At 41.4% G+C, this 22,737-nt stretch overlaps 1 protein-coding gene across 3 annotated transcripts in view; it reads right to left on the bottom strand.

The window, feature by feature from the left end:
- Nucleotides 1-219: 219 nt before the first annotated feature.
- Nucleotides 220-22,737, bottom strand: part of PRPS2 (phosphoribosyl pyrophosphate synthetase 2) — a 38,219-nt gene continuing 15,701 nt past the window's right edge. The window contains exons 5-8 of one of the 3 annotated variants that reach the window (XM_036839900.1): nucleotides 17,565-17,738; nucleotides 16,481-16,640; nucleotides 14,725-14,831; nucleotides 220-238 (exon numbers count right to left, since the gene is read on the bottom strand). In XM_036839900.1, the coding sequence (XP_036695795.1) occupies nucleotides 14,739-14,831; nucleotides 16,481-16,640; nucleotides 17,565-17,738 (427 nt within the window). In that variant the 3' untranslated portion in view covers nucleotides 220-238; nucleotides 14,725-14,738. Of the gene's footprint in view, nucleotides 239-12,235; nucleotides 12,706-13,754; nucleotides 14,832-16,480; nucleotides 16,641-17,564; nucleotides 17,739-22,737 lie in introns of those variants that run through there. The other 2 variants (XM_036839899.1, XM_036839898.1) reach the window with 2 other exon arrangements.

Genomic DNA, 22,737 nt, shown 5'->3' with positions numbered 1-22,737 from the left:
TTTATATATAGGGTGATGTCTCCCATTTCCTTCTTGAGGGGCCTCTATTCTTCCCAAAGTCAGAATTATGCTTTTCAAACATATATCCCCCTTTTTATTTCACACATGATAATATGCTGCACATACTTCTTTGCTGTGTTTTTTTAAAAGCGGGTTCCGCCTTAGCAACAGTTCCGCGGCTGTGCAGTAGGGATCTCACCCCAATTCATGGCAGACGTAGGGATCGGTGTTTGAAGCCCTGCATCAAAAGGATAATGCAATTATTTTGGTGTAAAATTTCATGTCGTAGCAAACACTGGTGTTTACGTTTTTAAAGTGACTTATGATTGCCACTGTCTTATCCACTTCGTTCTAAAATGCTTTTCTACTTGAGAGTGGACCAGGGGCCAGGGGCCAGGATGGATCTCCTCTGGAATTCTGACCTGAACGTCAGGAAGAGGATTAAGGAAGAAGGTCCTGGTTAAAATAAATCAATGGTTCTCAACCAGGGGCGATTTTTGCCCCCAGGGAATATTTGGCAGTATCTGGAGACATTTTTTGGGTTGTCACAAGTGTGTGTGTCTTGGCCCCCAGGGAAGAGGCGGCGGGCTACTACTGACATCTACAGAGTAGAAGCCCAGGATGCTGCTGAACACCCCACGATGCACAGGATGGCCCCACGACAAGGAATTATCTAGTGCAAAATGCCAATGGTGCTGAGCTTGAGAAACCCTGAAATAAATTATCCTGATATACACACTATTACATATAAAATAGATAATTAATAAGGACCTAATGTATAGCACAGGGAACTCTTCTCAGTACTCTGTAATGGCCTATATGGGAAAAGAATCAAAAAGAGTGGATCTGGGGCTTCCCTGGTGGCGCAGTGGTTGAGAATCTGCCTGCCAATGCAGGGGACACGGGTTTGAGCCCTGGTCTGGGAAGATCCCACGTGCCGTGGAGCAACTGGGCCCGTGAGCCACAACTACTGAGCCTGTGCGTCTGGAGCCTGTGCTCCGCAACAAGAGAGGCCGCGATAGTGAGAGGCCCGCGCACCGCGATGAAGAGTGGCCCCCACCTGCCGCAACTAGAGAAAACCCTCGCACAGAAACAAAGACCCAACACAGCCATAAATAAATAAATAAATAAATAAAGAGTGGATCTGTGTATTTGTATAACTGAGTCACTTTGCTGTACACCTGAAACTAACACAACATTGTAAATCAACTATAATCCAATAAAAATTTTTAATAAATAATAAATATGTGCAATTCCCCCCCCCCAAAAAAAGAAAGAAATTATCCTGGGAGGCAAAAGAAAATGGCCAGAGGGGCAAAGGGGGGCAGGAGCGGAGGGGCTCTTTCCCCGAGGGGAGGTGTCTGGCCCCAGAGAAAGCCTGCTGCGCCCTCCTTCATCCAGCTTCCCTCCCCCAACCCCATCCTGAAACACCTCCGTCAGGGACCTTGAAACGTTTATTGAAGATAAAATTGGCTCTGAGGACAATATGTAATAAACTTAAGAAGCTAATAATCATAGGAAAAAAATGATTAACAGCAGAAGCGCACCAGAAATGGCTATGAAATCAATAGAGTATCTTAAACAGGTTTTTAAGCTGGAAGAGATGTAGTCATGCACCTTTTAAACAAGCGCTCCTTTGTTCTATTTACATTTTAATGCTGAGCGTGACTGTCTTGGTAGACTTGACATAAATGATTCTGACTGTAGATTTTCTTTTTTACAATACTGAAAGAGAAATACACCAACAAAAATACTAAAAAAAAAACCCCAAAACAAAAAAACAAACAACAAAAACCTCGCACTGTTGCCCTTGCTCCGAATGAATGATCATGTCTGCAAGGGCAGGGCAATCATCCTCCCACGTTGCCTACATCACATGCTTGTGTATAAAACAATCCACGTAAACGCTAATGGCTTAATACATGTAAGCCGTAAGCCTTGGTCACGTATTTCATTTATCTGGTATTTACCTCAGAGCCCCATCCTAACACAACGGCCTCCTAGTAACTGCTCCATCAAGAACGAATGGGTGGTCCCAGCCCCACCCATCAACAGTCAAGTGGATTAAGGTTTTACTGAGCTCTGACCGCCACAGCAACAGGGAGGGAACCCAGCCCCACCCATCAACAGTCAAGTGGATTAAGGTTTTACTGAGCTCTGACCGCCAAAGCAACAGTCAGCTCTACCCACCACCAGAGCCTCCCATCAAGCCTCTTAGATAGCCTCAACCACCAGAGGGCAGACAACAGAAGCAAGAAAAACTACAATCCTGCAGCCTGTGGACCAAAAACCACAGTTACAGAAAGATAGAGAAGATGAAAAGGCAGAGGGCTATGTACCAGATGAAGGAACAAGAAAAAACCCCAGAAAAACAACTAAATGAAGTGGAGATAGGCAACCTTCCAGAAAAAGAATTCAGAATAATGATAGTGAAGATGATCCAGGACCTCGGAATAAGAATGGAGGCAAAGATTGAGAAGATGCAAGAAATGATTAACAAAGACCTAGAAGAATTAAAGAACAAACAAACAGAGATGAACAATACAATAACTGAAATGAAAACTACACTAGAAGGAATCAATAGCAGAATAACTGAGGCAGAAGACCGGATAAGTGACCTGGAAGACAGAATGGTGGAATTCACTGCTGCGGAACAGACTAAAGACAAAAGAATGAAAAGAAATGAAGACAAAAAAAAAATAAATAAAAATAAATAAATAAATAAATAAATAAAATAAAAAAATAAAAAAAAAAAAAGAAATGAAGACAGCCTAAGAGACCTCTGGGACAACATTAAACGCAACAACATTCGCATTATAGGGGTCCCAGAAGGAGAAGAGAGAGAGAAAGGACCAGAGAAAATATTTGAAGAGATTATAGTCGAAAACTTCCCTAACATGGGAAAGGAAATAGCCACCCAAGTCCAGGAAGCGCAGAGAGTCCCATACAGGATAAACCCAAGGAGAAACACGCCGAGACACATAGTAATCAAAGTGGCAAAAATTAAAGACAAAGAAAAATTATTCAAAGCAGCAAGGGAAAAACGACAAATAACATACAAGGGAACTCCCATAAGGTTAACAGCTGATTTCTCAGCAGAAACTCTGCAAGCCAGAAGGGAGTGGCATGATATACTTAAAGTGATGAAAGGGAAGAACCTACAACCAAGATTACTCTACCCGGCAAGGATCTCATTTAGATTTGATGGAGAAATCAAAAGCTTTACAGACAAGCAAAAGCTAAGAGAATTCAGCACCACCAAACCAGCTCTACAACAAATGCTAAAGGAACTTCTCTAAGTGGGAAACACAAGAAAAGAAAAGGACCTACAAAAACAAACCCAAAACAATTAAGAAAATGGTCATAGGAACATACATATCGATAATTACTTTAAACGTGAATGGATTAAATGCCCCAACCAAAAGACATAGACTGGCTGAATGGATACAAAAACAAGACCCATATATATGCTGTCTACAAGAGACCCACTTTAGACCTAGGGACACATACAGACTGAAAGTGAGGGGATGGAAAAAGATATTCCATGCAAATGGAAATCAAAAGAAAGCTGGAGTAGCTATACTCATATCAGATAAAATAGACTTTAAAATAAAGAATGTTACAAGAGACAAGGAAGGACACTACATAATGATCCAGGGATCAATCCATGAAGAAGATATAACAATTATAAATATATATGCACCCAACATAGGAGCACCACAATACATAAGGCAACTGCTAACAGCTATAAAAGAGGAAATCGACAGTAACACAGTAATAGTGGGGGACCTTAACACTTCACTTACACCAATGGACAGATCATCCAAAATGAAAATAAATAAGGAAACAGAAGCTTTAAATGACATAATAGACCAGATAGATTTAATTGATATATATAGGACATTCCATCCAAAAACAGCAGATTACACGTTCTTCTCAAGTGCGCACGGAACATTCTCCAGGATAGATCACATCTTGGGTCACAAATCAAGCCTCAGTAAATTTAAGAAAATTGAAATCATATCAAGCATCTTTTCTGACCACAACGCTATGAGATTAGAAATGAATTACAGGGAAAAAAACGTAAAAAAGACAAACACATGGAGGTTAAACAATACGTTACTAAATAACCAAGAGATCACTGAAGAAATCAAAGAGGAAATCAAAAAATACCTAGAGACAAATGACAATGAAAACACGACGACCCAAAACCTATGGGATGCAGCAAAAGTGGTTCTAAGAGGGAAGTTTATAGCTATACAAGCCTACCTAAAGAAACAAGAAAAATCTCAAGTAAACAATCTAATCTTACACCTAAAGAAACTAGAGAAAGAAGAAGAAACAAAACCCAAAGTTAGCAGAAGGAAAGAAATCATAAAGATCAGAGCAGAAATAAATGAAATAGAAACAAAGAAAACAATAGCAAAGATCAATAAAACTAAAAGTTGGTTCTTTGAGAAGGTAAACAAAATTGATAAGCCATTAGCCAGACTCATCAAGAAAAAGAGGGAGAGGACTCAAATCAATAAAATCAGAAATGAAAAAGGAGAAGTTACAACAGACACCGCAGAAATACAAAGCATCCTAAGAGACTACTACAAGCAACTTTATGCCAATAAAATGGACAACCTGGAAGAAATGGACAAATTCTTAGAAAGGTATAACCTTCCAAGACTGAACCAGGAAGAAACAGAAAATATGAACAGACCAATCACAAGTAATGAAATTGAAACTGTGATTAAAAATCTTCCAACAAACAAAAGTCCAGGACCAGATGGCTTCACAGGTGAATTCTATCAAACATTTAGAGAAGAGCTAACACCCATCCTTCTCAAACTCTTCCAAAAGATTGCAGAGGAAGGAACACTCCCAAACTCATTCTATGAGGCCACCATCACCCTGATACCAAAACCAGACAAAGATACTACAAAAAAAGAAAATTACAGACCAATATCACTGATGAATATAGATGCAAAAATCCTCAACAAAATACTAGCAAACAGAATCCAACAACACATTAAAAGGATCATACACCACGATCAAGTGGGATTTATCCCAGGGATGCAAGGATTCTTCAATATACGCAAATCAATCAATGTGATACACCATATTAACAAATTGAAGAATAAAAACCATATGATCATCTCAATAGATGCAGAAAAAGCTTTTGACAAAATTCAACACCCATTTATGATAAAAACTCTCCAGAAAGTGGGCATAGAGGGAACCTACCTCAACATAATAAAGGCCATATATGACAAACCCACAGCAAACATCATTCTCAATGGTGAAAAACTGAAAGCATTTCCTCTAAGATCGGGAACGAGACAAGGATGTCCACTCTCACCACTATTATTCAACATAGTTCTGGAAGTCCTAGCCACGGCAATCAGAGAAGAAAAAGAAATAAAAGGAATACAAATTGGAAAGGAAGAAGTAAAACTGTCACTGTTTGCAGATGACATGATACTATACATAGAGAATCCTAAAACTGCCACCAGAAAACTGATAGAGCTAATTAATGATTATAGTAAAGTTGCAGGATACAAAATTAATGCACAGAAATCTCTTGCATTCCTATACACTAATGATGAAAAATCTGAAAGAGAAATTATGGAAACACTCCCATTTACCATTGCAACAAAAAGAATAAAATACCTAGGAATAAACCTACCTAGGGAGACGAAAGACCTGTATGCAGAAAACTATAAGACACTGATGAAAGAAATTAAAGATGATACCAACAGATGGAGAGATATACCATGTTCTTGGATTGGAAGAATCAACATTGTGAAAATGAGTATACTACCCAAAGCAATCTACAGATTCAATGCAATCCCTATCAAATTACCAATGGCATTTTTTACGGAGCTAGAACAAATCATCTTAAAATTTGTATGGAGACACAAAAGACCCCGAATAGCCAAAGCAGTCTTGAGGCAAAAAAATGGAGCTGGAGGAATCAGACTCCCAGACTTCAGACTATACTACAAAGCTACAGTAATCAAGACAATATGGTACTGGCACAAAAACAGAAACATAGATCAATGGAACAAGATAGAAAGCCCAGAGATTAACCCACGCACCTATGGTCAACTAATCTATGACAAAGGAGGCAAAGATATACAATGGAGAAAAGACAGTCTCTTCAATAAGTGGTGCTGGGAAAACTGGACAGCTACATGTAAAAGAATGAAATTAGAATACTCCCTAACACCATACACAAAAATAAACTCAAAATGGATTAGAGACCTAAATATAAGACTGGACACTATAAAACTCTTAGAGGAAAACATAGGAAGAACACTCTTTGACATAAATCACAGCAAGATCTTTTTTGATCCACCTCCTAGAGTAATGGAAATAAAAACAAAAATAAACAAGTGGGACCTAATGAAACTTCAAAGCTTTTGCACAGCGAAGGAAACCATAAACAAGACAAAAAGACAACCCTCAGAATGGGAGAAAATATTTGCAAATGAATCAACGGACAAAGGATTAATCTCCAAAATATATAAACAGCTCATTCAGCTCAATATCAAAGAAACAAACACCCCAATACAAAAATGGGCAGAAGACCTAAATAGACATTTCTCCAAAGAAGACATACAGACGGCCACGAAGCACATGAAAAGATGCTCAACATCACTAATTATTAGAGAAATGCAAATCAAAACAACGAGGTATCACCTCACTCCTGTTAGAATGGGCATCATCAGAAAATCTACAAACAACAAATGCTGGAGAGGGTGTGGAGAAAAGGGAACCCTCTTGCACTGTTGGTGGGAATGTAAATTGATACAGCCACTATGGAGAACAATATGGAGGTTCCTTAAAAAACTAAAAATAGAATTACCATATGACCCAGCAATCCCACTACTGGGCATATACCCAGAGAAAACCGTAATTCAAAAAGACACATGCACCCGAATGTTCATTGCAGCACTATTTACAATAGCCAGGTCACGGAAGCAACCTAAATGCCCATCAACAGACGAATGGATAAAGAAGTTGTGGTACATATATACAATGGAATATTACTCAGCCATAAAAAGGAACGAAATTGAGTCATTTGTTGAGATGTGGATGGATCTATAGACTGTCATACAGAGTGAAGTAAGTCAGAAAGACAAAAACAAATATCGTATATTAATGCATGTATGTGGAACCTAGAAAAATGGTACAGATGAGCCAGTTTGCAGGGCAGAAGTTGAGACACAGATGTAGAGAATGGACATATGGACACCAAGGGGGGAAAACTGCGGTGAGGTGGGGATGGTGGTGTGCTGAATTGGGCGATTGGGATTGACATGTATACACTGATGTGTATAAAATTGATGCCTAATAAGAACCTGCAGTATAAAAAAACAAACAAAACAACTAATACTAAACTTTCATTGGGTTATTTGTATGGAAATATGTTAATATAAATGTTTCAGACATTACATGAAATTTCTAAAAATCTTATATTTGTATTTGTATGGAAATATGTATGGAAATAAGTTAATATAAATGTTTCAGACATTACATGAAATTTCTAAAAATCTTATATTTGTATTTGTATGGAAATATGTATGGAAATATGTTAATATAAATGTTTCAGACATTGCATGAAATTTCTAAAAATCTTATATGTTCTGGTATAATGTTATAAGTAATAATCCTAGTTATTACTTTAAAATGTATATCTCAGAAATAACTAATTTTCTTGTCAACTGCATTATTATGAACTTTCATCAAATCTTTAACTGTGGTCATTTTTAAGTCTTTTGTCATTTACAGACAGTTCTGGGTGTACTCTGATGATTTTGCAAATATGTTCCTATAAAAGGGTTTCATCTTCAAGAAATTCATGGAAAAGACTGACAAGTACAGGTTTCTGGTAACTGACTGTACTGCTGAACTGAATGAATAAGCATTTTCAGAACTGTAATGAAAAACTGATGAACTCATAAAAGTGCTAACAAAAGATCAAGATGAAAAAAAAAATTAATTACATGGGACTGAGTGAACTGATGAGGATGAGTATAATTTTTGTGACTTTCTGTCTGAATTAAAAAAAAAAATCCCATAAGGACTCAGAGGCAAAGAATATACAAATCAATTTTCACTGCAAAGTAAAGGAGCTGTTACAGTGGAGGATTACTGAATGTCAATATTATGACATAGTATGAGTGTGTTTCATGTTTGGTAATTGCAATCATTGTTGCTTTTGTTGTGGTCATCCATGTACAATGCTTGGTGTCAGTCTATTTATCTCTTGTAAAAATAAAATACAGTGTGTGTGAAAAAAAAAAAAAAAAAAAAAAAACGAATGGGTGAGTGAGTGTGAGACCCCCTCCTTCACTTTGCCCGTGGAAGAAATCATCAAGGCAGCCCAGAAGACTACAGATACAAATCCTCCATTTGACATCTGTCTGAGCCAAAATGTTCATTAGAGTCAAAAGACAGAGGAGCAAGAGGTATTTCTCAGATGAATTATAGTTCCTATAACTTGCACACATAAAACAAAACACCTCCAAATGACAAGGGTCGAGACCGCATTTACGGCCGCACCAATGCAAGTCAGTAAGAAATTACTGACTCACCAAAAACCAGCCTTCTTGTGCCATGGTTTTCCTCCATGTGCTCTTTTATTTTTTTTAATCTTTTAAAAAATTATTTATTTATTTATTTTTGGCTGCATTGGGTCTTCATTGCTGCACGCAGGCTTTCTTTGGTTGTGTCGAGCGGGGGCCACTCCGCTACGGTACACGGGCTTCTCATTGCGGTGGCTTCTCTTGTTGTGGAGCACGGGCTCTAGGCACGTGGGCTTCAGTAGTTGTGGCACATGGGCTCAGTAGCTGTGGCTCGTGGGCTCTAGAGCGCAGGCTCAGTAGTTGTGGCGCACGGGCTTAGTGGCTCCACAGCATGTGGGATCTTCCCGGACCAGGGCTCGAACCCGTGTCCCCTGCATTGGCAGGTGGATTCTTAACCACTGCGCCAACAGGGAAGCCCTTTTATTCATAGGACACTGTTCATGAATTGTGTCTTCATTGAAGTGTTGCTCTTTGTAAGGCTATGAAAGCCGTCAGTGGGGAAATGAATGCACAGTTACTGCCGAGAGGGGTCTGTCCCTTTCAATACTTCAGGAGGCTGCTCTACAGCCCTGGTCCTAAAAACAGGATATTCTGAGGCTTCAGGAAGTTTCGGGTCCTTCCTTGGTTCTTCAGACAAGTATACTGTCAGTGGCACTTCCTGAGTTCATTCTATAGCAAACATACACTAAAATGTGCCCCCAAAGAATCCCTCTGATGATTTGACAAAGTGACACAAGTTCGGTCTAAGTCCTCACAATTTTTCTGTAACTCATGGTCAGTCTTAGCTTCGAGGCAAGAAGATAGTAGATTTAACACTCTCTGCATAGGGAAAATCAGAGAATCATGCATCCTCAGACACTGAAGGTCAAGTGCTCACAGACCTAAGAATCCCTCAAAGCACAGAAGGGCAACGTCCATCAGCAAATATTTAGGGCACTCTGCCTTCTGCCTGGACTGTTCCCCGGGGTCTCTAAAGACCACTTATGGCTTTAAAGGCAGCTCTGCCAAAGGACTGGCAGTCAAGCCAGGTCTTGAATGCGTTTCCTAAAGGTGTCCCCCCTTTTCCCTCTTTTATTTGTGACTACAGCCTTCAGCTTCTACAGTTAATTGACAATGGATTTTTTAAAAACTGTGACGCCACAGGTCGTTGGCACATTGTTGGGCTTGTCATATAGCCTCCTTTGTGTTGCAACTGGCACAAGATCAGAGCCATGCTTGTGAGATTCCTTAGCCAAGGTGGTGCTGGGGATCCAGAACTATCCACGTTAGAAGAAAGAGAATGAGAGTGACCGAGCACCCTGGCGTGCCCAGGACTGCAGGCTTTCCTGGGATGCAAGACTTCCAGAGGTAGCACTGAGAAAGTCCCCTGCAAGCCCAAACAAGTTGTTCACCTGATGGAGAAGGAACCATCTTTGCCACATTAGGACCACAGCCTTCAGTTAGAAGTAGTCCAACTAAATCTAGCATAGAGGTCAGGGCCTGTTCAAACTGCTGGGGACTTTAGCAATCATCTACCCCTTCTTTTTCACAAAGATACTCAGACTCAGAGTGGTATAGATATTTTCCCCAGGTCACACAGCTTGCTGGTAGCATGTCAGGAACCAGACCCTAGATCGCCACAGCCCCAATTTAGGGCACTTTCCACTGCATTACATTTTTTGCTCTGCCAGTCTCTTTCTATTGCTCTTGTGGAATGAGTTCAGCTGGGTTTTCTTCTGACCACAGGACTTAGCCGTTAGAACAGTGAAAACTGCTGTTTGTATTGGGCACTGCTTTTTTTTAATGTTGTGATAGTGAATGGAATCAGGTTGCTGTAAACAGCCTCAATTGGTCACCATCTCCATTACCACGTCATCCATTCCTGTCATTTCTACAGCCCAGCAAAGTGTCTTCAACATGCAACCATTTGTCATCACCAAATGCTACCCTTGGTGGAGACGGTCACGTGCCAGGACAATGTACCCCTGGGTGAGTGGATCGTGTTTGTGACTAGCTCACAGGCACATGGACTAGCATCTAGACAGTGCATGAAAATCTTGCTTCTTCATACTTCGATTCTCTCAAAGGGAAGAAATAAGATGCCTGTTCTAAAAACTGAGGTTAATGTACAAAACCATCGGTTCTAAGCTCTTTACAGATATCATCTCGTTTACTCCTCATCACATCTTCTGAGAGAGGTACTATTATCCCATTTCACATGCAAGGAAACTGAGGCACAGAGGGGGTAAGCAACTAGCCCAAAGAGGGTTTGTTGTTGTCGTTGTCTTAACTCTAGTAAGTGGTGGAGTCTGTTTCTGAGCACCACGCTCTTTCAGGAGAGAAAACAAGAGCTCAGAGGTGACAATACGTCAAACCAATCCAGAACGTGGACTTGGAAAGCAAGGGAAAAGGTGGAGGGCTGTGTTCCTGGGGTGCAGGAGATAAACCAATTAGGTGAAGATCTGCAGCGAAAAGGATCCACTCTGTCAACTTCTGCATGCAATGTACACAAAGGATAAGGCAGTACCTTTCAGCCCAACTTCCATCTTCACTGGCTATCCTCACTCTAACATAATAAGTACCAGACACCCTGTGCTGTCCTGCTTCAGTCCATGCTGGAGTACAGCCAGTGGTTCTGGAAAATTCTGCTGTGAAGTACCATCGGTAACAGCAGTCCCTTCACAAAGCCCTGTCTCACCTCCCCAGCCTCATTCGACCCTCTGAACCTCTTAGTATCGCATCTTCCCCTTGGATGCTTATTAGCCCGTCCAGCCAGTAGGCCAGCTGGTGGGTTGGGGAGGACCTGCCATATGAAATCAAACACTTCCAAGGAGGCATGTGTGACAGCATTCATGAGGTGAAACTGTAAAGTTGGTGAAGTGATTTTGGTGTTTCCATCTCTCCATTTTCTTCCTCCCTTCTATTACATTTTATCCTGTTTTGTCTTAAAACTGTGATCTTCTCCAGCTGACTTGGTTTTAGTTCTTTGTATTTCACTGGGACTTTTTAAGACAAACTGTTGCCACTCTCAGCATTACCCACACTTTAAAGCTGAGCTTTCCTGGGAGAACCGTAATTAGAAGTTTACTTTGTCCAGGACTTCCCTGGTGGTCCAGTGGTTAAGACCCTGCACTTCCACTGCAGGGGGCGCGGGTGTGATCCCTGGTCAGGGAACTAAGATCCCACACACTGCACGCACGGTGTGGCCAAAACCAATTTTTTTACTTCGTCCCCACGAGAGTAACTTAAAGTATCACAGAATAGGTGACAGTTGTTTTATGGGAGCGGGAAACTCAAACTCTTCCTGGTGCTTCTGAAATCAAAGCATTTGAAAAACTTCTATGGGGCTTACATTTAAGTTTGGTCCATTCCAACCTATGGATATTGAACACGACTACTCTGATGTATAAACACACAGTGCAATCTTCAATTTTATAGGCAACGTCTAGAATTCTTACGTGGCCCAGATATTATGCTTTGGGGCAAGGAGACTGCTCATCAGTTCTTCAGAAACACCTTCAGAATGGAGAAGAGCTGACTTCAACGAACTTCTGGCTTTTCTGTAACTTTATATGCTGGGCTACAGCCATGATGTAGCAAACACTTCAAGGTACCCATCAAAACACATCACTCCATCAAAACATATTACTCCACAATGATGATACAAAGTATGAAAGAAAGAAGGAGCATGATTTTATTGAAACGTTTTTAGTACAGTGTTGGAAGATCTTTGTATCCTATATTCTAAACCAATACAAGCACTGCAAATGATGTAGTTCCGGAATCTATTTGACATCATATCTACCAAAGGAAAGTTATAATACGAATCTCTTTAAGTTGGTTAATGTAATTTAAGTTGGAAACTGAGCAACTTTGGTATATTCATATTTCTCTGGCTCCCCTTTTTGGCTAGATGTACTCCAAGTCAACCGCCATGCAGCAGAGTCAGACAGGACCAATGTATTTGGTGGTTTCACTGAAATGTTTCCACATAAGCAGCAAGGGACGCACAAGTTCTGGGATTAAGCTGCTCTCAAGGCCGTCTTCATCATCTTTTTTGAACTGGACCATCAAAATAGTTAAGGTCTACATTGCTGCTGCGCAGGGCTACGTCTAGTCTATTTAGTTGATAGATGTACCAGAAGTATTTTAAAATACAAAAGTGGAGATAAATAACCATAGAAACAATCAATTCTTAATTCAGAGAATGACAATACCGATTTTTATATCTTTATCTGAAGATCATTATTTTAAAACTAGCTCTGTGTTAGACTCTTAAATCTTGGACGAAATGACTACCTTTAAATCAACTGGTTTTAGTCATTGTCAACATGTCTACACTGGGATGCCAAGCTGTCTACCTGCGTGCGTTCATAACTACATTTTCATTTCTCTATGCATAGAAATTTCAAGAAATACAGATATCACTCATTTGTCAAAAATAAAGATTACATACATCTAAACAGGCTCTTTACATATCTCAAATCAACTCTTGTCTAGATAGAGTCCATCGTATTGCATAGCTGACCCTAACCAGGCTACGCTATGATTTTTTCTCAAAAGCCCTCTTAAGGTACAGCAAAATGCTAGTCTCTGCAATGACTAAAACGATACTTTTAAACTTTGATTCACCCTCTGCTGTAGTGAAGTTTGAAACCTTAAAGATTGCTATTCAGATTTGTTAACAACTTAAACAGATTCCATTTTTCCACCCACAGAATTTAGATCAGAGACTTTCTTCTCTTCAAGTTTTGAGATTCAGCAGAAGGAGGAGATTGTTATTTATTATTCCTGGGCTTTGTCTGTGCAGGCACATTTTCTTCTTTGGGGGCGGAAGCACTCAGTTGGTTGTCCACCAACGCGCACTTAGGAAAATTCAGAGTTGATGCTTGCCGCCTGCCACCGGGGATGGGGGCACCTCACTCAGGAGTCATCAAAAGCCACCTGTGGATAAAGCTATCTTCCCTCCACCATCACTCCTGGGCCACCATTTGAACATTAACTTCATGGAGCAACTAATGTTTCCTTATTTGTCCTTTTTTTGTAGGCCTTTCTCACCCACATTTTTCATGTAACAGCTTTAGTTAAAATAATCTGTTGCCTAGGAGGCTTGCTACTTGTGATTACAAAAGGCAAAAGACCATGAGATCAACACTAAGGAAATAATATTTAAATATGTATTTGGAGGCACCCACAAACAATTCACCTTTTTCTCATGTCAAAAGCAAAACAGAGATCAGACTAGTAAATGTGAGGGGACTTAGGGAAGAAGTCTTTGTTGTGATGGAAATCCACAACATGAAACTCTTGGAAAAAAGGCAAAGTAAAAGCTAGAGCTAAAAACAGGACATTAAAAAAAAGATGGCAGGACATGAGGTGTATCTGGGATGGACACAGCACGGATGTGACACTGAACTTGCAGACTACCTCAAAACAGTTTCTCAGTCAGCTCTATTGCTGAACATAATTTTGGAATTTTAGAACAAGGTATTTCAGAGAAGTGACAGTTACGATTTTTAGAAGTGGTAATAAAAAAATACTGAACTACATTGCCTCTGATATGTCTAATGTTTACCAGAAATAAACGTGTCAGTGGCCATCTTCAGCTACATAAAATTTGGTCCAAATTAAGCATAATAACCAAAATGGCTTATTGGAAACCTGCTCACTAAAACAAATACTCAAAACTCAGGGTATTATAAATTCTCTAAGGTTCACTTAGAAGCAAAAGGCTAATTCTCTACAGGGTTTCACCCAAATGTCCATAGGCATTATCATTCTATATTTACACAGAGGCTTTAATCTGAGGTGACCTTTGGTAACCCTGAAATACATAAACTATGAACTTCCACAATGGAATTATAAACTTGAAAGTTGTGGCCTCAAAGCAGTGACAGAACAAAGGAAAAAAAGGTCACCTATCAGAACAAATCAAGATAACAAAAACATTTCTCATTTAAGACTGCTCACTTAAAGATCAAATAACCACTGCCCTCCCCACCAAACTGAAAATAAATGGTCGAGAGCTTTAAGAGGGGGAAAACCAGTGGACCTCGGAGTATACAAAGACCTGATGCTTTTGCATTAATATAACTGCTTAGTCCTAAAGCTAATAAATCAGACAAATGCACGCAAGTCAGAAGCCAGAGCAGGCTTGCTTCCACACCTCACATCCTGGATTTACAGTGGGACGTGGCTGAACAGGTAAGACACAGATTCACCGTTGTGGGTCCTTCGAATCGCCTCGGCCAAGATCATTGAAATGTCAATAACCTAAACACCAATGAAAAGACAGAAAAGAGGAGAGGAAAGTGGGACATCTCAGTCATGTTTAATTAGAAACTTAGAAGCCAGAAAGCCTAGAAACGCTCTCTCCAGCACATAAGATGTGCCACTATCGAACCTCCCCGCAGCCATTTCTTCTGAGAGGACAGATAGTTTTGGGTCTGTCTTCAAATTACTATCCTGTACGGGATCCTGGAAGTGAGATTTTTCAGTGCAGATACTTCAAAGGCTTTTCAGGGCCGCTGTTAACCAGACACATCCTTTACTTTGGGTGCTTGTTGTTTTAAAATTAAATTTACTCAATCATTATGTGGAAGGTTTTTCTCTCTCTTGGTTTCTGAAAACACAGAAACTGTAACGTCTGACAGCACAGCTGTAATCATCTAACTCCGGGGTCAGCCTGAGAACAGCCACAGACAATACATAAATGAATGGGCATGGCTGTGTTTCAGTAAAACTTTATTTACAAAAACAGATGGTGGGCTGGATTGGGCCCGGGGGCCTTAATTTGCTGACTCTCAGCTACTGAGAATCAGACATGAAAATCTAAGGCATAGCTATTTTGACCATTTTCTAATGAATCTCCTGGTGCCGAATGAACTGTGTTGCTCTCCGATGGATGAGAAATCACGAAGCGGATCACTCTGAAAGGACTTGCCAAGGTTCACCAAGACATAGAGGCAAAACGAGGACTCAAACCCCTTCAACTTATTTCAGGCCAGTTGGTGTAAAGTGATCACTGCCAACTCTCTGGGGGCCTCCCGAGTCAGGAGGGGAGAGAAGGAGTAAAGCTCGGAGACCCCTGGCACAGCCAAGCTGCTTCTTTGTTTTCCTCCCCCATTTTAAAAACCTGTGGCAAAATACATGTACCACAAAAGTTGCCATTTTAACCATTTTTAAGTATAGAACTCAGTGGCATTAATTACATTCCCAGTGGTGTGTAACCATTTCCCAAACTTTTTCATCGTCCCAAACGGAAACCCTGCACCATTAAACACTAACTCCCTATCCCCCGCTCCTGGTCACCACCACTCTACTTCCCCTTTCTATGAACCTGACTACTCTAGGGCCCTCAGGAAAGTGGAATCTAGTTCACACATCACACAATATTTGTCCTTTTGTGACTGGTTTCTTTCTCTTAGCATACCGCTTTCAAGGTTCATCGATGCTGTTGCACGTATCAAAGTCTCCTTCCTTTTTAAGGCTGAGGAATATTTCATCGTATGAAGAGGCCACACTACGGTTAACCATTCAACTGTCAGTGGACATTTGGTCATTTCCACCTTTTGGCTACCGTGAATAAGGCCTGCTGTGAATACTCGTGCATAAGGTTTTGTTTGAACAGCCGTTTTCAGATTTGGAGGAATAACCCTAGAGATGGACCAGGGGGGTCATGTGGTAACTCTGTTTAGCTTTAGCACAGCCTATTTCTTAATGTTCTTTACTTTGGCTTTATTCACTTACTATTTATAACTTTGACCTCTGCTGGCCCCAGCCTTTCCCAGACATCTAACATGTTATCATACCTTCCCATTACGGGAAGCTACAACCTCTACTGACATCTGCTTAGCAAGTGGTCACACACGCAAGATGCTAGTTGCCTCCCTGCTTGGCTCTGCCTGCAGTGTAGCCAGTACCTGAATCTTGGAGCAGTGTTTCATTTTGTCCTCTTGGGGAATAGTGTTTGTCACAACAACAGCCTCAAAGGCGGCATTATTTATTCTGGAAATAGCTGGCCCAGAGAAGATCCCATGGGTAAGGATAGCATAAACTTTGGTGGCTCCGGCCGAGAGTAGCCTATAAAATAAAAGAGAAAAAAATTAAGTGCACACAAATATTCTTGAAATATTCTCCCCTTAGTGTGAATTTAAAAGCAACAGTGTGTTCCATAAAGGAAAACAGGAAACCAATTTCACTCACATTTATCAGTCTAAAACAGGATCTTTTAAGGTATGTGCTGGCCAAACACTTTACATTCCCTTAAATTGGGGATTATCAGCCTTGACGTCGGGCCCGGATAATTCTTTGCTGTGCAGCACATCCCTGGCCTCTACCCAACAGCAACGCCCCTCCCCTCAGTTGTCACAACCAAAACTGTCTCCAGATATTGTCAAATGTCACCCAGGGAACAAAACTGCCCAGGTTTAAAAGAGTAAAGCCAAAATGTCACCATGTTGCCATACAATCAGTACACAAAACTGAGGTATTATACACTCTTTGTTCCGTTCTGTCTCTGAAACCTGCTGTGCATTCTACCCTCCCAGCGCATCTCAAGTCAGACGGGCCACAGTCCACGCGTTCTGCAGCCGTGCACGGCTGGGGGGCGGCTCCCACGCGGGACAGCGCAGCTCCAAGTCCCTGGAAGCCAACGGCTGAGAAGGCTGGAGCGAAGGCGAGCCAAGGAAGCGAGGGCCTGAAGAGGCCGAAAGACTGTCTTTTTCCTCCTGTGCTCAGTTTCAGGAGAAGCACCTTCTCTGAACTTTTTTAAAAACACACTGAAAGTTCAACCTTGAAAATGAAAACCAGGCCATAAAGGGCCACAGTTTTTTCCCTACCGAGAAAAAAAAAAATAGGCCTAGAATTGACTTTGGTCTGAAAAACTACTACTAAGCTATCAGTAATAATTAGGAAAAGTGAGCCTAGTTTTTAACAGCTGACATTCTTCCTTTCTTAATGAGATGCCCCACCCCTCTCCTCAGTGGTCGCAAAGCACGCGCATACTTGTCCGCAGCGTGGCAGATGGTGCCACATGTGTCGGCCATGTCATCCACAAGGATGGCCACGCGGTCCTTCACGTCGCCCACCAGCACCATCCGGTCCACTTCATTGGCCTTCTTCCTCTCCTTGTGAATCAAGGCAAATTCCACATTCAACCTGTCTGCGATTGACGTGACCCTGCTCAAAGACACAGACAGTCACAGACTCAGAGAACAAGCTTATGGTTACCAGGGGGGAAGGCGGCAGGGAGGATAGATTGGGAGTTGGGGATTGACATGTCCACACTGCTATATTTAAAATAGATAACCAACAAGGACCTACTGTATAGCACAGGGAACTCTGTTCAGTATTATGTAACAACCTAGATGGGAGAAGAATTTGAAAAAGAATAGATACATGTATATGTATAACTGAATCACTTTGCTGTACACCTGAAACTAACACAACATTGTTAACCAACTATACTCCAATATAAAATAAAAAGTTAAAAAATATATATAGGGAAAAAAATTAGACTAATTCTGAAAGCGTATTCCCAGAATATTAAAAAACTCTAGATTCATTAAAAAAAAAAAAAGACACAGACAGATACATCAAACACTGTCAATCCAAAACAAATCGTGTTCTTCATAGCTGTATTTTAGGACTGTCGTGACCAGCCATAGTCAAGATAATGCAAGAATCAGGCCTCCTTGCAAAGCCAGGCCTGGTCTGGGATATGTATTAAGCAACCCAAGGGGAGAAACATGCTAGGATGTGGCCTTGCGTTTGTGGCAGCTGGGGAAGAAAGCCAGGGCGCCTTGACCATGGGCTATAACTCCTGGCTAAGAAGCTGACACTCAACAGGTTAGTGTTCGTGGGTACCTTTTAAAGTCAGGGGCACAACTAAAAGCAAGTTATTTAGAAAGTACTAACTGCTCGGTGTAGGGAGCGGCCAGTGGGGACAAAGTCCTGGTGAGCGTAGCCATGTAATCTGTACGCTTAGGACAAGGGGCTTCACTGGACTCGAGGCCTCCAGAGATGGTAATCACAGACCAGGCCTCTGTGCAACTAGGTCAAATGCTCAAAAGTCATCAGCTCTGAAAGGCCTGAACTGGCAAAAGGAGGAGAAAGTGGCAGGCCAGGCTTGCTGGTGAGCCCGGAACATTCTAGATTTTTCCTGTGAAGAAGAGATTTCAATGATGAAACTTAGCGCAAAATAACTCCATAGACATAAGGTGACATGAAGATTTTCCTGTTTCACTTTTTGAAATGACGGTCACTCATGATGCAATTCAGCTGAAAAACTTTTTATTGAGGAACCAAAACATATACACTCACACACCCTAATTTAGTATGCAGTGCCTGGAGGATACAAGCTCTGGACGCTTTTTAAGTCCTGGTCCCATTCACTGCGTCCTCCTCAGCTGGCAACCAAGAGTGGCGCCCCATGGGTGCTCTGATCAAGCCGAGTGTGGCCAAGTCGCTGAGAGGAACCCACTTTCTGGGGCCAAGAGGGCAGCATGAAGGGGACTGTGTACCACAGGTTACCCCTGCTTGTTTCTGAGAACATTCAACAACCAGTATTTTTTTAAATTGTGGCATATATATATATATAAAAAATAGAATTTGAATGCTGACCAAAATTTTGCCCCATAATCGCCCTAAAACATATACTACTATCTATATGCCAATTCATAAAAGATAAGCCATTTAAACTCCCATTAAGGAAAGCTAGTTTCTCGGAACACAAGACAGGTTTTCCCAAGAAAAGACTCTTGAACACCTTATGTATGTGCGTATATATTAAAATTTTGTTTATTTGTAAGGACCAGGAAGATCCCGGTACGGTGGGGAAGCGCCACCATTTGGGGCTGAAGTTCTGAAGCAACTCAAGTCCAAGCATAACCTGCGTTCTGCCATGTGATCCGCTCTCCTAAGCCTGTACACAAACACACCAGCAGGGGGCGCAGAGGCCTGCGTGGGAAAGAAGCTGAGCTATGCGGTTTTGGGGGGTGGGGACAGGCGTGGAACATGAGTGGGGGAGCTCCAGCCACTTCAGGTACCCAATGGTAACATCAGAAGCAGAGAATAAAGGAAAATATCCCTGCAAAAAGCCCCCTGGGTTGCGAGAACATTCCTATTTCTCCGCAGGTTCCAACTCTTCTTTTCCTGGTGTATAACTTAGACTTAATACCTATTCCTAACATACGATGTTGAGACAGTGCATCATACAGAAATCTTGGGTGGAAAAAGCTAGGACAAAAATAATACATAGTTTGATTTCCATTTCTTCTGGATACACTATTATATTCTCTTTAAAAGAAAAGCGAAAAAAGTCAAATCTGAATTATTTCGTTTCACCAACTTCCCAGACCAGTTTTACGTTAATATTGACTATCTCAACAGTGGTGTGTTTCCTAAGGTTTATTTTTTTCTACCCACAAGTGACCTCTTGTGGCGATATTAAGTTTTGTGGAGATACTAAGTTGTACCTGGAACAAATCAAGCCTCAAAGTTTTTTCTACGACAACAAGTTCCAATTGGTCAGATAGATATCTATTTTTCTTGGTGAAATACGACTTCTTGCATCAAACAAAGAAGCCACAGATAACGTCAACTGTATGTATCATGCGTTACCTGCGAGGCTATTTTGTCGGTTGGGGAACAGCTTACTCCAGGATATGAGGATGACAAGGATGTGTAGCAAAAACTGGGGAGGAATGGAGGTGACAACAAATCTGAAATGCACGCCCCTAAAAAGCTTGCCTTTCCCGGCAGAGAGGGAGCAGGGGCGATCGGAGCGGAACTACTCTAAAGGAGATCTGAACAAAAACAGCATCTTGCTGCTGGCCATTTCCTCTGGCTAGCTGACTCTGCATTTTTTCAGCAGGAGCTGGCAAGTAGATGGGGGAACCTGGTATATAATAAAAGATGGTATTTCAAATCAGTGTGAGAAAAATTGATTACTGAATAGTTTTGGGGACAATTCAGATAGCTGGGGACAGGGGGAGTTGGATTCTTAATTCACTCTTTATTCCAAAACAGATTTCAGATGGAAGAAAAATCAAAACATTAAAAAGGAAAAAAGCAACCCTTAAAACATATGAAATCATGGGAGAAGAAAAATGTTAAGGGTGATCCTTCATAAACCCAGAAGCCATAATGTGAAACAGAGATAAATGTGAGTACATAAGAATGTTTTAAAAGTCTTGCAGAGAAGAAAAATACAAAAAGGGAAGAAGTGAAAAACTTGGGGACTTATTTGCTACACACGAGAAGCAAAGATGTCACTTCCTGCCTGCACAGAACTCCTAACAAGCCAGAGGAAGAGGCCTCCAGCTGACAGAACATGCAAAAGGTATGAACAAAATATAAACGTGCTAGAAGGAGCGCTCAACCTTATGCACGCAACTGGAATTTACAGGAGGAGATGCCACGTATCACTCAGCCGATCTGTAAAGTAAAAGAAGTCCGATCATCTGCTGTGTAAGCAAGCCTGTGTACAAAGTCACTGGCATCCATACTTGGGAATGTCAACTGGTCTATCTTCTTTTTTTTTAGTTGAAGTATAGTTGATTTCCAATGTTGTGTTAGCTTCTGGTGTACAGCAAAGTGATTCAGTTATACATATATATATATTTATATACTCTTTTTCCGATTCTTTTCCATTATGGTTTGTTACAAGATACTGAATATAGTTTCCTCTGCTATACAGTAGATCCTTGTTGTTTATCTATTTTATATATAGTAGTTTTATCTGCTAATCCCAATGGTCTATCTTCTTTCAAAGACCAAATTTTGACCCTGTGCATCAAAACCTAAATAGCTCATGCCCCTGGACTTGGCAACAGCAGTTCTAAGAACGCATCCTACTTGTACAAGTATATGAAATGTGGAAGTGAGTGTCGTGCTGCAGGAATGTGCCTAAGAACATAAACAACAGCACCTACTAAAGAGGAACGAGAGACTGGTTAAAGGAATCACTACATCCGCACCCAAGGGACTATCACCCAGCTGCGAAAACCAAGAAAGCAGACCTACTGCACAGCTGCGGAACTGTTGCTAAGGCGGAACACGCTTTTAAAAAAACACAGCAAAGAAGTATGTGCAGCATATTATCATCTGTGTGAAATAAAAAGGAGGGTATATGTTTGAAAAGCATAATTCTGACTTTGGGAAGAATAGAGGCCCCTCAAGAAGAAAATGGGAGACATCACCCTATATATAAAAAATAGGGTTGGGATGGGAAAAGACAAGGCCACACAAGTTTGTGGAATCTATTATTCTTTTGGCCTGTTAGCAATCAAACTAAGTTGTTCTGGTCAAAAAAAGAAATATGCCTGACACGAAAGCCACTTATTTTATGATCCATCCATATGAACCGCCCAGGGAGACAATTCCCTAGACACAGTGGAGATGAGTGGTGGCCACGGGCTGGAGGGAGAGGGAGTGGGGAGTGACTGCAAATGTCCTGGAATTAGACAGTGGTGACAGGTGCCTAACTCTGAATACACAAAAACCACTGACCTGCGCACCTTAAACGGATGAATTGGAGGTATGTGACTTACATCTCAATAAAGCTGTTACTAAAAACAAGTTACATCTCATGCTCTCAACCCACGTGTTCCCCTCTAACCATCGAGCAGGCCAGTGCATTCGCCTGCAGATTCCAGTGTGTGACTTCAGTAAGTTTCTAAGTAACTGCAAGCATTTCCAAGAGAAATTACTCCAAAATGTTGCTCACATTCCCCTGTCGTCTTACGCAGACAACACTCGGGGCTGCTTGCACCCGAAGGGGAGCTTTTAAGTTCGATTCTAGGTCCTTAGCTTGGCCATGGAGGGGATGAGGGATGGGCATTTGCATTTTAAAGATGTCCCCAAGCTTGATGGTCACCGCTCTCTTGTGGCAGGTTTTTAGCGTGCACAGACTTACGAGCTTCCTTGCTTTCTCTCAGGACTGGTGGACGGAGCTCTCTTTCACCTCTCCCTCCCTGACGGAGGCCCCTGCCCGGGGAATTAAAACTCCATTCCGCTCTTTCCCCCCCACAGAGAGCATCCATTCCGCTCTTTCCCCCCAACAGAGAGCAGCTGCGCAGTTCTACAAGGTGACTCTGACTCACTGAGTCGCGGCGCACAGTAAAGCACTCTGCATCGGCGTTCCATCATCTTCACCCCGATCCTCAATGTCTGTACT

This window comes from Balaenoptera musculus, chromosome X (assembly GCF_009873245.2).
Source record: "Balaenoptera musculus isolate JJ_BM4_2016_0621 chromosome X, mBalMus1.pri.v3, whole genome shotgun sequence".
Classification (NCBI taxonomy): Eukaryota; Metazoa; Chordata; class Mammalia; order Artiodactyla; family Balaenopteridae; genus Balaenoptera; species Balaenoptera musculus.
Note: the sequence above shows the minus strand (reverse complement) of the source record. Positions and strands in the feature narration are given on the sequence as shown.